The 12,500-nt window shown below is 37.7% G+C and overlaps 1 protein-coding gene across 1 annotated transcript in view; it reads left to right on the forward strand.

Annotated features, from left to right (window-relative positions):
* The window catches only part of LOC138004066 (uncharacterized), a 22,806-nt gene that overhangs the window by 10,158 nt on the left and 148 nt on the right, over positions 1-12,500 (forward strand). Inside the window, exons 5-10 of the mRNA XM_068850462.1 lie at positions 1,023-1,080; positions 1,649-1,752; positions 4,299-5,269; positions 5,872-6,056; positions 8,823-8,910; positions 11,113-12,500. The exon at positions 11,113-12,500 is cut by the window's right edge and continues 148 nt beyond it. Coding sequence (XP_068706563.1) covers positions 1,023-1,080; positions 1,649-1,752; positions 4,299-5,269; positions 5,872-6,056; positions 8,823-8,910; positions 11,113-11,212 — 1,506 coding nt within the window. The 3' untranslated portion in view covers positions 11,213-12,500. The remainder of the gene's footprint in view (positions 1-1,022; positions 1,081-1,648; positions 1,753-4,298; positions 5,270-5,871; positions 6,057-8,822; positions 8,911-11,112) is intronic.

Here is a 12,500-nt window from a genome sequence, read left to right on the forward strand (position 1 = left end):
GGCCTCTTCAGGGCTCGAAATTGCGACCAATACAGTCGCATTTGCGACTAAATTTTTCCCTTTGCGACTAAAATATCTGGAGAAGTCGCAAATTTGCGACTTGTTGTCACCTTCGTTCTTTTGAAACAAAAGGGTTAGCACTTGCCACTTTGCTGCGACTTTTGCTAAAAAAAAAAAATAAATAAATAAATGACAAAATTATTTTGTTTCTCGCTGTGAATTTTCTCTGAAGGTAGCGTAATTGTATAGTAATTTAGCTGCGATGTTATGTGCACAGCTCCACCATTCCTTCGATCATTTGCCATTTTCAGCAGTTTCTTTACACACAAGTACTGCTGGCTCATATTTTTTTGCTAAACCGCTGACAACACAATGCAGCACGGCGAATTTGCGACTAAAATTTGCGAAATTGCAACTAAATTTTCGTATCTTGTCGCAAATTGCGACATAAGTGTATCATAGTAAACTTGAATGTCTAACCATTTAACCATTTCACTCCTGTTGAGTTCCCCATTGACGAGTAAAATCGTCTGACGTTAGACAGAGTAAAATCTGTAAGTGTCACTCTTAGAAGGGAAAAGGTTAAAGGGGACATCGTTCTTGAGTGGACTTAGATGGGGATAACCCTTTCACCCCTGAGGAGTCTCCCATTGAGAAGTAAAATCGTCTGGCATTAGACAGAGTAAAATGTATAAGTGTCACTCTTAGAAGGGAAAAGGTTAAAGGGGACATTGTTCTTGAGAGGACCTTGATGGGGATAACCCTTTCACCCCAGAGGAGTCTCCCATTGATGAGTATAATCATCTATAAGTCTCACTGACCCTTACAGGAGTGAAAGGGTTAAATTAAAACTGAAAAAAGAGGTACTTTCTCGTCAGTTGTTTTAAAGGCCCTGGGTGTTGGTTTAGTAGGGATTAGTACCCACAATTTCCTACCTTATTTTTAAGGACATGCAAATTCCTAAACTTTCACATTAAGATTTTAGTAAAACCTTGCATATATAATTATTTTTTGTACTCTAGATGCTAAGCAGGCAAATGACCAAAGTGATTGACAGCATCAAGACAGCTTTTGACTCAGGTGATAATGTGGTTTTTTTTTTGGGGGGGGGGGGGGTGGGGGTGATAATTAACAATTATTCTATGATCAAGCAATCTTTATTTATTTATTTATTTATTTATACACAATATCAAATTCAAAGCTAAAATGTTGTGGGGTCATGACAATGGCGTGCTGGATATGAAGTGAAAGATAACGTGCCGAGTTGGTTTAGTCATCTTACATGTATATTCAGGAAGCCCGGGTAGAACAACTGTTTTATTAAAAACTCCTCTATCAGCAACTCTTCCATGTATTGTCGACTAAAGCATTGATTTCTACCTCGGTCAATTCCAGTCCAAAAGGGCTTTCGTCGGCCATTTTTTATCAGAACTGCAATAGTGTTTTTAGCTCGCTTTATTGTTGACGTGTTTCTTGGCAATAAGATTTTTTTTTTATTAGGTACACTGTAGAGCAGGTATATGAACTGATAGCCTGTGCCCGGCAAGCCAATGAAAATGCTTGAAATCTTATATCTACAGGTAGTTAAGTTTTTTATAATAATTACCGTAATAAGTATTATTTGATCTATTTCTTTCTTTGTTTTCAGTTGAGGAAGAAGAAAACATGCCGGAGAAATCCTCTTCTGAAGCAAATGACAAGGCTGTTGTTCCTTGGAAACTAGCAGATCAGGATACCTTTAAGACAAGCATTGTTAGTAGTTGCTATTATAATAAATATACTCAACTGAAGGCCAAACCAAATAGTACCCAAATAGTACTAATGATATTGATGATAAGTAGGAGCAGTAGTAGTGGTGGTTGTGATGATGATGATGATGATGATGACGACGAGAATGAGGAGACTTACATGTTCTTTATAACGAGGACAGTGATAACAAAGTCATTAGAATTGACAACAACGATGAGGCACTTTATTAAAATTAATTTAAGGGCTGGGCACCTGACAAAGTGACCATTAATATTATTTTGTTAATGGTTTGGCTTATAGACTATTAGTTCTGATTATCTTTGCTACGTAATAATATGTACTGTACACTTACCTCCACTTACATGTATGTCCAGAAATGCATGCAGCTCCAAAAATTACAAATTCCGCAAAAAAAAAATCCTTCCCTGAACCATTTTAACAAAAAACTACGGAAATTGCAAAAAGTAGATGCCCATGACTTACTTTCGCGAGCTGCCCTGCAATAATGGCAATGGCCGTGGTGAAGATGATGGTACTGTAGTAATAATAACAGCAGTAATGAGAATTCAGGTTTCATGACATTTTTTATAGGGGGGATAGATAATGTGGGTTGCTGGTTCATTCTTGACAAATCGGGGGGATGTAGTTCAATTTTCAGTAGTGTTAAAGTTAAGTAAATATCCTTTCCTTTCCTTTTGAAGTTAAAGGGGCTAGGTCACGCAATTTTAGGCAATTTCAGCACTGATCGAATCGTCATAGAATTGACTAAAATATCAAAATAACTGTTCGAAACTATTATAGAAGAATTAACAAAACACAGGGAAGCCAAGAAGGGACATGCATGGACAAAACTGGAGAGGATTGAAATGGATTTTTTTCAAATTTTTATCAGTCTACATGTATATCAAAATATCATTTACACAGCTGGAAAATCATTTTCAGTTGTTATGAGACCGTGATTTTGAAAATGAAAGACTCTTGCTCTGCCAATTTGACGTTTAGAGCTCTTATTAACAAAATTAAACAAAATTACCTAAAATAGCGTGACCTGTAGCCCCTTTAAGTAAATATCCTTTCCTTCAGGGATGCAGGAATGGGGCAGTGGTGAGATCTCTTGACTCCCACCATTGTGTTCCGGGTTCGATTCCCAGACTTGGGTTCATATTTGAGTTGAGTTTGTTGGTTCTCTACTCTGCACCGAGATATTTTCTCTGGGTACTCTGGTTTCCCCTCTCCTCAAAAACCAACATTTGACTTGATTTTGCATTAATTTTTAATTTCAGTTTTTAAACAGTGTCCAAATAAGTGCTCCAGTGCTAGAATGACTGGACACTTGAAAAAAGTTCCTTTCCTTTTCCTATTATTGGACAAATGACAGTCGTTCATTGTCAAACTACATGTATATAGTAAGGAAACTCAGTGAGCAAGCGACATAAAGTTCTGCCATGTTATGTTTCTTGGATTTTTTTTTTGGCCCTAAAAATATTTTTTGGTTGGTTGTAATGGTGTGGAGAAAAAGCAGTGTGAAACCTCTACTCTTCATATTATCTCAAGCTTTGTTCAATAAAGAGTTGGAATGCTCTCTTCTCAGATGTTCAAGGTCAACTGCAATCACCCGCCAGAAGATTGTTTCATGGCTTCGCACATTTAAAGTGACCCTTTCAATGGCTTAATTACAGCCGCATCAAAATCCAATATTGCCAACAGATATATTATTTTTTTATTAATTTTTGCCAACTGCCCAAATTTAAAATAAATTGGATAGTTTTTGCTGGAACGTTTACCTCAGCTTTGAACAATCTGTCCAATTTGAGAAAAATCTGATACTTTCTATCAAACAATCAAATGTCAAGATAAATAAAAGAACCGATTATTGGCCAATCAGGTTGCAGCTATTAGGGAGCTTTAGCACGTGATGTTATTGAGCAACAGAATGGACACCAGAAGTGTGAAGGTTTCACTCGCCAGGACAGTGGTTTCTCTCGCATTTTTCAACTAATCGTCTCTAACAGTGAGAACAAACCATTTTTGGAAGCTATTTCCAATTTGGAAATAATTGGACGAGAAAATTCTTAGGACTGCCACTGCCAAATTGGACAGCATGTAGTCCTATTACATATACAAACCAGCCTCCAATATCTACATTCAAGTATCCCTCTCACAAAGGGGACAGTTTTTGAGTAGACAGAAATGTTGTTAACCCCTTCATCCTGAATAAAGGGGTTCCCCACTGACTAGCTACATGTAAATCGTCCAGTATCAGACAGAGTAAAATCTCTGAGTGTACCTCTTGGGGGCAAAGGGCTAACAAACTGTAATGAAACTCCACTCAATGACACACATATACACACTTCTGCATAATATCCCAAATGATTGGTCTTTAAAAAGCAATCGTTAAATGTTTCAACAATATTATTAGTGGCTTTTGTATAGTGGTAGGACATTTCTGAAGATGTTATCCACCTTAGCTCATTACACCCTTCTTGGTACATGTATATGCATTTAATCATGCTTCATTTTAAAAGATTGTTAATTATTTCTTTGTGTAGGAGGCCGATATAAACCAAAGGATAGAATTTTCAATGCACTGTTATTCAGCGTTTGTTTCTGAGTGTGTGGAATGTAGCTTGCCATCACCCCCTTCTCCGTGTCCTGTGGAAAATCAGGAAGATCATGATGAACCAGATGCAGGATATCTCTGGAGAATGAAAAACAAGGTGATGCCATTTGATTTAGATGAAGAGGCTGTTGGCTATAAGCATTACCTTAAAATGTCACAACATCTGGGTCCAAGAACCGCTGGTGATGGAAGTGATAATCCTGACGAGCTCCATTCAGTGTCTACCACCAACAAACCCACCATGTCACAATTACAAAGTGCGCCGGGAAATCAGCCAAATGAAATCAAGGATGAAAGTTCTGGGTCAATTTTTAAGAAGTACCTTGATATGCAGTTGGAGTATTCTCAGAGCCAAAGGCCTGTGGAACACCTGTTGCTCCCAAGCAATTCCATGCCCAAGAGCAAGTCCATGGAGGAAATCGCCTCTCAAGCTTCCACTCGTAAATTTCAGTTTACACCCCAGAAGATTTTGAAAGCTGCCAAGCGAATTGGGCAAGGAAACAAGACTGGTTCATTGGAAAACCTTGATGTGCTACCAGCTGAGAAGGAGAAGAAACATGGAACTTTTAAGAAGCTTTTCAAAGAATCACCCACGCAAGTTTTTCATAGAAATCTAAAGAAACAGAAAGATGTTGCTGTTGGCCGAGAGGAAATTCCTTCTCCAGTAAGGCAGCCTCTGAAAGCAGAGGAACCAAATGCTTTCTCTGCAGTAGACCAGCCAAATACGTTTGATGATAAGTCCTTTCCGGGAAGAGCCCTTGACGAATCTGAGCTACAATGCCCTCTTTCTGATGCCATTTTGTCCTTATTGTGTGAGCTCCTTCGGGATCGTGATTCATGGTTAACCATAGACAGAGTGCAGCACGGCTTCTCTGCCACACTAGGAGGTCTGCTCGAATGGTATGTTTTCTGTTTGCACATACACAATGGGGTGGTGATAGTTAATCAGGTTCACTCCTGAACTAGTTTTAGGGCTGCATGGTTCTCTAGTTCTAAGTGGTTTCTCCACAAGTTATTAAGTTGACTCCTCCTAGTTTTATGGTATTCAAATTTACAAGTTCTGCTTTCTGAGCGACCATGTGCAAGAAGTTTAAGTAGAAGAAAAAACAATGAGGAAAACTTATTTTTTCGTGGATTCCTGCCACATCTCACACTTTTTGTGTTTTGTGGATCCAAACGTTTGGATCGACAAACAACATACTGTAGTTCTTTTCTTGTCTTGGCGACTGCTTGCAGTAAGTATACTGCTCAATGCACGTAATTTACAAAGCTCTTCCAAGTACATGTAGCATACATTTGTTGGCTTCTCAAGTTTTGAGGACTCTGAGCACTGTAGGAATGGGAAAATCCCCTAGCTTGGTTGTTTGACTCAGCATTTGATCTGAAAGCATAGAAACCGTCATGGCAGTACAGTGTACATGTACCTCTCTAAAGATGTTACGTCATTCCGCCTTGTTTAAATATATTTCTTGTTGTTGTTTTTTTTTTTTTTTCATGGCAAGGAGTATCCAGAGTGAAATTGATAACATAACAAGCGATGAATCATGGGCATTTTATCTCAACAAGCTGAATGAAGCAATATGGCCACAAGGGAAACTGATTGAAAATATGAAGAAAACTAAATCAGAACTTGAAAAGGCACATACAAGGAAAGAAGCAGTCTTTGCACTTATGGGTGCTTTTCCAGGTAAACTACGGGTAAAACATTTTGTTTGCATTCCCAGGTAGGCAAGCAGATACGTTAATGTAATTGCGTAACGCTGACAAAGCAAACTTGATATTTGTTGATGAAGATATTTCACCATTCAAGTGCCCCTAATCTCAAATTTTCAACACCATAAGAGTTTTATTTGATGTGATCTCCTTGGGATTTTGCTTCTAGCTGACCCAGTGCTTGATACGAACCTCTAGCCCAGAATTAGTAAAAGTTCCGAGTGCAGGGCTACTGGAAATGCGTTCCTACTAGTAGTAGTGTACTGGCCCCAGTTCTTCGAAAGGTGGATAGCGCTATCCACTGTACAACTCAATCGTTTTTGCTAGTGTTTATCCGCTGGATAGTGATTTATCCGGTGGATGATAGCGCTATCCACCTTTTGAACAACCGAGGCCAGATCATTAATTACATGTATAATCAGTTCTTGCTCGAAAAGTTTAATCCACGGGACAATCTACCGTCACGGATCATGCAAAATCAATTATCACAGGAAAAAACCAAAACAAATATTGGGGATAAATGTGTAAAATATATTAAAACCTTTGTGTTGTCTTTCTTTGGTATTAATAAGAGCTGCTAAAATCCTCTGAAGTCCATTTTTCTCGTTAGTAATAGTTTGACTCTTTTTTTTTAAGGCTAAAGTTATTCAAACAATTATGTGAACCAGTGTTAATGTTATACATAATACTAGTAAAATCACTCTCAGGCTGAAGCACAGGGTTCTTATCGTGATAATTTTTCGGATTACAATCGATGAGCGATCGGTTGGGTCAATCCGATCATTTCTGATGATCGATTATGAAATCGCAACTGATTCCCAACACTGCCTCAAAACCCCTGGACTAATGAGTTTCGGGGAACAGTAAATTCACTGCTACCCAACATTGTAACTGGAATATTATTAAAGACCTTCATAAAACTATATTCCAAAAAAAAAAAAAAATGAAAGAGAGAGCAAACAACGACAACAGAGTGGGTGTTATTCCTTTTCATTCCATGTTCGAAATTTGTTTTTAAATCCGTGTTTATATCAAGGAAAATGAATTTTAAAATCGCGCGGTTAACTATCAATGGAGTTATTTCAGTAGAGTTATGACTTAGAGTTAGAGTTAGAGTTAACGACTTCCAAAATCTTGAATTCAAGATTTTGGACTGCCAAAAAATCTTGAATTCCAAAATCTTAAATTCAGGATTTTGGGAGTCCAAAATCTTGAATTCAGGATTTTGGCAGTCCAAAATCCTGAATTCAGGATTTTGGAAACTGAACTCTAACTCTACGACATAACTCTACGAAAATAACTCTAAGAATAGCTGTCCCCTAAAATCGCTTATTTTCACTTTCAAATTTCGCGGGCGCAGCCATCTTGAAAAATTGTGACGTGTAACGGATGCCCTATTGTTCTAACACAAAGAGCTTTTGTCTAATAACAATAGAGCAACCGTAACACGTCACAATTATTTAAGATGGCGGCGCCGGCGAAATTTCAAAACAAAAATAGGCGAGTCTAAAACTTATTTATTTCGGATACAAACACTTTCTTTGAAAATACCTTAGACTGACTTGACTTAAACGGTTATTTTCTGTGATTTAAAGTTTTCTTTTTTTTTTTGTTGAAGTGGACGTTCCCTTTAATGAAGGCTAGTGTTCTCTCTCAAGTGTCACTGGAGAAATATCAGGGCTTCGGGAAAGGGGTGGGACAACAGAAGGATTGGAATGCTTCCTTATTTGCTAGGTACATTTTTTAAGGCCATGTTTTGGACTTGTGGCTTGACCTTGTGGGCTAGTGATTTATTTTGCTTCCTAGCCTAGTATAAAAAGCCTTCTAAAGCGTCAAGTATTGAGCTCGAGCCGGCGCAATTTGTATAAGTTTGTGGTTTTTGCCGCGGCTGAACTTGATAACAACCTGGGCCTACCCCCTGAGATGGTGTAATTTTTGCATTTAAGTTTTGTTAGAATGCTTGCACTGCAAAAGCAGTTTGTGGCTTTATTTCAGGAATTCATGCCTCTCACAAGCTTTGCTGTGGGTCAAACGAATGTGGTTTTGTTAAGTATTGTGGCTTCCTCAAAATGGAATTTTAAACCAGAAACGGCACGAATTAATAGGTTTTTTTTTATTGCTGAAGACATCGTGATCTTGGAAAAACATATGTGTATTTGAGGTCAAACATTCCCGCTACTTGTTGTACATTTGGTAGGTTTTGTTTCTTAGCTGTATGTAAGAAATAAAACCTACGAAATGAATGTAAAGAGCATCACAGGTTTGGAACGTTTGCCAAAAGGTTTAGTGTTATTGCTTCCAGTGTGGTGTGGTCCAAGAGGACACTTGATCTAGTTTATCGTTCAATCGGTCTTCTTTAGGTAGGAAAATCCTTATGCTTCGAATCTTTAAAGAAAACAGACAAATACAGTGCATAAGGCAAGAAATATAAATTTTCATTCCAATCGTAGAATGAAAAGTATGCTTACATGTAGCAATACGTTGATGAAATCGTAGCGATGGGCCTAGTAAACTTTGTATCCCACTGATCTTACCTTAAGAAAACTGTTCACTAGTAAGCGGTGATTACAAATATCCTTGCGAGTGTTTTGAAGACCCTGGCATGCAAGCATAAACAGGCACAATACTTACTTACTGTTTCGCAGGCTTCATCCGGCCTCTTATACTGTTTAATATGCTAGATCCTGATAGGCTTGTTTCTAGACTAAAAAGGAAAGATTTCTAATTGAATGTGTTGCAGGCTTCATCAAGCTGTTGATTGGACCTCGACTATACCAACAGATCGCTGTTAATGTTGTTGAGTCCCTGCAGTATCCGCAGCTTAACAAGTAAGTGCTTTAAATTGATTAAACAGCTACCTCTCTATATAATTATATGTAAACGGCACAGAAATCAAGCAAGGCCTTACACTACTGTGAATGCGAAAAATGGATGAAGAACCTTCGCTGATCAACATCACCAGGAAGTGCTTTTATACACACACACTGTCATAGTTAGTAGAGGGGACTGGGTCCCCTCTACTATGACGCTGGGTCAAAAGTCATTCAAACTTAGCTGCCTCTATAGTTAGACTAAGCGGCTTTTGTATCTTTCTGCAACTCTTTCGGTAAGCATTGACAGTAGTGTCTGTTCGGTCAAGTGGTCAGTCACGAATCCCTTCTGCGCAGCCTCAGAAATTTCAACAATTATTGTTAGCACTACATTGTTGAAAAATTGACCTTCACTACGAATTCAAATGATGTCTTCACATTGCTGGCTGAGGCAGCCTGTGGGGGGCAGAAACAGCTCCTTAGTGCTATCAAATAAAGAAGAAACGTGGTAAACCGTACAACCTTGTTTTATCGGCAGCTTAGCCAATGCTTATGTCGGGGAGTGCCTTTAATTAGATGCACGCCTAATTTTCACATACAAACATTGTCTGTATTTCTAGACACGATTGATACTAACTTTGGGGAGAAGAGCAAGTGGACAATTTGTGACGCTTAGAGTGGTTTTCAATTGAGTGTCGAACGTAATCAGTGGATAACTTTGGTTTTGCATTACTTCACTCAGTGATTGGTTCAAAGTTCTCGCACAACTTTTTCAACCAATCAGAAGTTAAACCAAAACCAATAGACCTAATCGGCTAACTCAATGTTGTACCCAATTCAAATCTCCCGGGACTAAGATTCTTTGTGTATTGTATTTGCATGATAATGTAGCATTCATATTTAAATGATATGGAAATACCTGGAACAAAACGTTTTATTCCCAAAGGGTTTGAATTGGGTACAACATTGAGTTAGCCGATTAGGTCTATCGTGGCTTGCGCGAGCACATTTTCCTGCGCTTTGTGTCGGCTACGAGTTTTGATTGGTTTACTGGATTGTCTCCGTCCTTTTTGATTGGCCAAAGTAATAACTTTGGTTTTGGTTTTACGACACTCATTTGAAAACCGCTCTATTGAAATCTGTGTACATCTAATTAGGAACATGTCTGGACATATCTGACCCACTAAACACCACAAAAGAACATATTTGATACGAAAGCCCAAGCCGTCTGCCGCTTGCTCACAACTTAGGTGCTTGTTGTATTTAAGGCTCACGTTCACCCTACAGGCATTGCTCGCTGTTGAACAATTTTCATATATCAAAATCCAGCCAAAGCTGAAATTCATCCCATCAGAACCCTGCGATAAACAATGCGAATTTTTCAATACAAAAAAACCGTCGAAAAGCTTGTCGGTTGAAGGTGAGCTATTAATCGGTCCTAACCAGTACCAGAGATCTAGACTTAATCAAGAGCTGTTCTCCTTTTCTAGAATTGGTGCGAGAATTTGGAATATCATTCCTCCTAAGCTACGTGACTTAAGTAAACCTCTTTTCAAACGAAAACTGCCCAAAGTACTCCTGAACGTTTTGGAGACTGAGGAGGTTAATGTTGATATGAGCTCAGTTACTCTTTCTTTCCTTTCTTCATTTCTAGATTCAGATTAAATTGATTTACTTATTGAGGCTGTTATATTTTGTTTTATTTTTGCCCACCTCGAATAGATTTGCTAGTTGTAGGTAACAAATATTGTAAATTTGTCTTAGAACGACTTTCGCATGATCTTGAAAAATAAACGTATAAGCAGAACGTAAACAAAAATGCAGAACATTTAATTCGCTTATCGGACAAAAACAAACGAACGCAAATTTTCATTGGCTTAGCGAACGCGGATGCAAACAACGTCATCTCTCCATGGAACTTTCTGGAAAGCAATCGGCATTTCGCTTTGAACTCATTTGAAATGCAGTAATGTGATTGGGCAATCGAACTGTTCACTGCCCATATTAGGAGTCTCCTTGGTGGGAACAAGGAGAAGCTTTGTTTTAATCATGCCAAACATTGGTCCGTGAAAACAAATTGCAAACACGTTTTCGAGATCATACGAAGGCCGCTTTATTATATAATAATTAAAAATGTTGTTGTTGTTTTTGTTGATGTTGTTGTTGGCCTTTAAGTAGTGGTGAGGATATAATGCTAACACTGCAGTATTTTTCCTTCAGGATATTATTGTACACCTTGCTGGAGCTGTTGCTCTCAGAAGTTGTTCCAGAAATTCAAGACTCTTTGCAGTTCTACAGGGGCATAAGTTCTCATAAGTAACATTAGTAATTATTGATATGTAAATTATTAAAGGGAATAAAAAGCAGTAGTTTAGCGGCTTAAATTATTGGACCTTTTACTTTATTCTGACAACGAAGTTGTCTATAAAGCAAAGCTGTCGAAGTAAACGTTTTCTAGTAATCTTAAATGTGGAAGATAAGGATCTTATCATCGCCTATTTTCACTTTTAAACTGAACTGACTGTACGCATAATATCAGGCATCAAAATTTAATGGTTATGAGATTAACAATTTTAAGGCAATAAGAATAGATAATCTCACGATTTTGAGCGGAATTCGGTATAAACAAACAAGTAAAATTTTCAGCCCAATGGCGTGTACAGTTTGTAGCCTGAAAATTTATACCAAATTGCGTGCCAAATAATGTGATTACTTATTAATACACATGCATTCTTTAATTTACTATGAAGTTCATTCAAGTGATTGGTTGAAACAGATTAAGTTGTCAAATTCAAACTTTACTCGGCTGTCGTTCAAAAGGAATTCAACTGTCAACTTGAAAACGTGCATTTGTAATTTGCACTCGTGTTGAAAATTTGCAGCCGTTATCGTTTACAAATCATCCACCCACAAATTATACAAATTATCCAAGCCCACAAATCACACAATTGTACACAGTTGTACATGTTATCCACCCACAAATCATTCTACGAATTTGCTCCAATTATCGTTACCCATCGTTCTTATATGTTCTGTGTTTCTATGGTTACTTGAAAACTGCACACTTTAAGCCAATCAGAACTGTGTATTTTTTCTTGTATATTATTATGTTGGTAAGCATTCCACACCGTTCACCTTCGGCCATTCAAAACAAGTGTCGTGTAGTTCATCTCCAGTTTTGAGCTTTGGAATTTTTTCAAACTCATTGTATGTCCTAGTCATTATCGCAAAGTAAGTCTGTTCAATATTTTGTTTATTGATGTCTGCGTGGATCGAAGCTTTCTGCAAAAAAAAAAAGTGTCGAGAAGCGAGCTGAGAAAGAATGCCTTTATTAGCCTTTTTGCAACTTTCTTTATTTACAGTGGTTTGCATGCACCCTATATCTCAAAAGAACAGTGCAATTACATTTTATTATATTCTATTTATTAATTTTATTGATTTTATTAATGTGAATAATAGTCAAGAGGTAAAGATATGAATTTTTATTTTGAGAGGTCAAACATTTTTGGTCTTGTTGGTTGTTTATTTTTAAGACATAAGAGTATTTTTGTTTGGGATGAAGAAAACCGGGGAAGTGAAATTTTAATACCTTGACCATTCTGACCTGA

Source organism: Montipora foliosa, chromosome 5 (assembly GCF_036669935.1).
Source record: "Montipora foliosa isolate CH-2021 chromosome 5, ASM3666993v2, whole genome shotgun sequence".
Lineage (NCBI taxonomy): Eukaryota > Metazoa > Cnidaria > Anthozoa > Scleractinia > Acroporidae > Montipora > Montipora foliosa.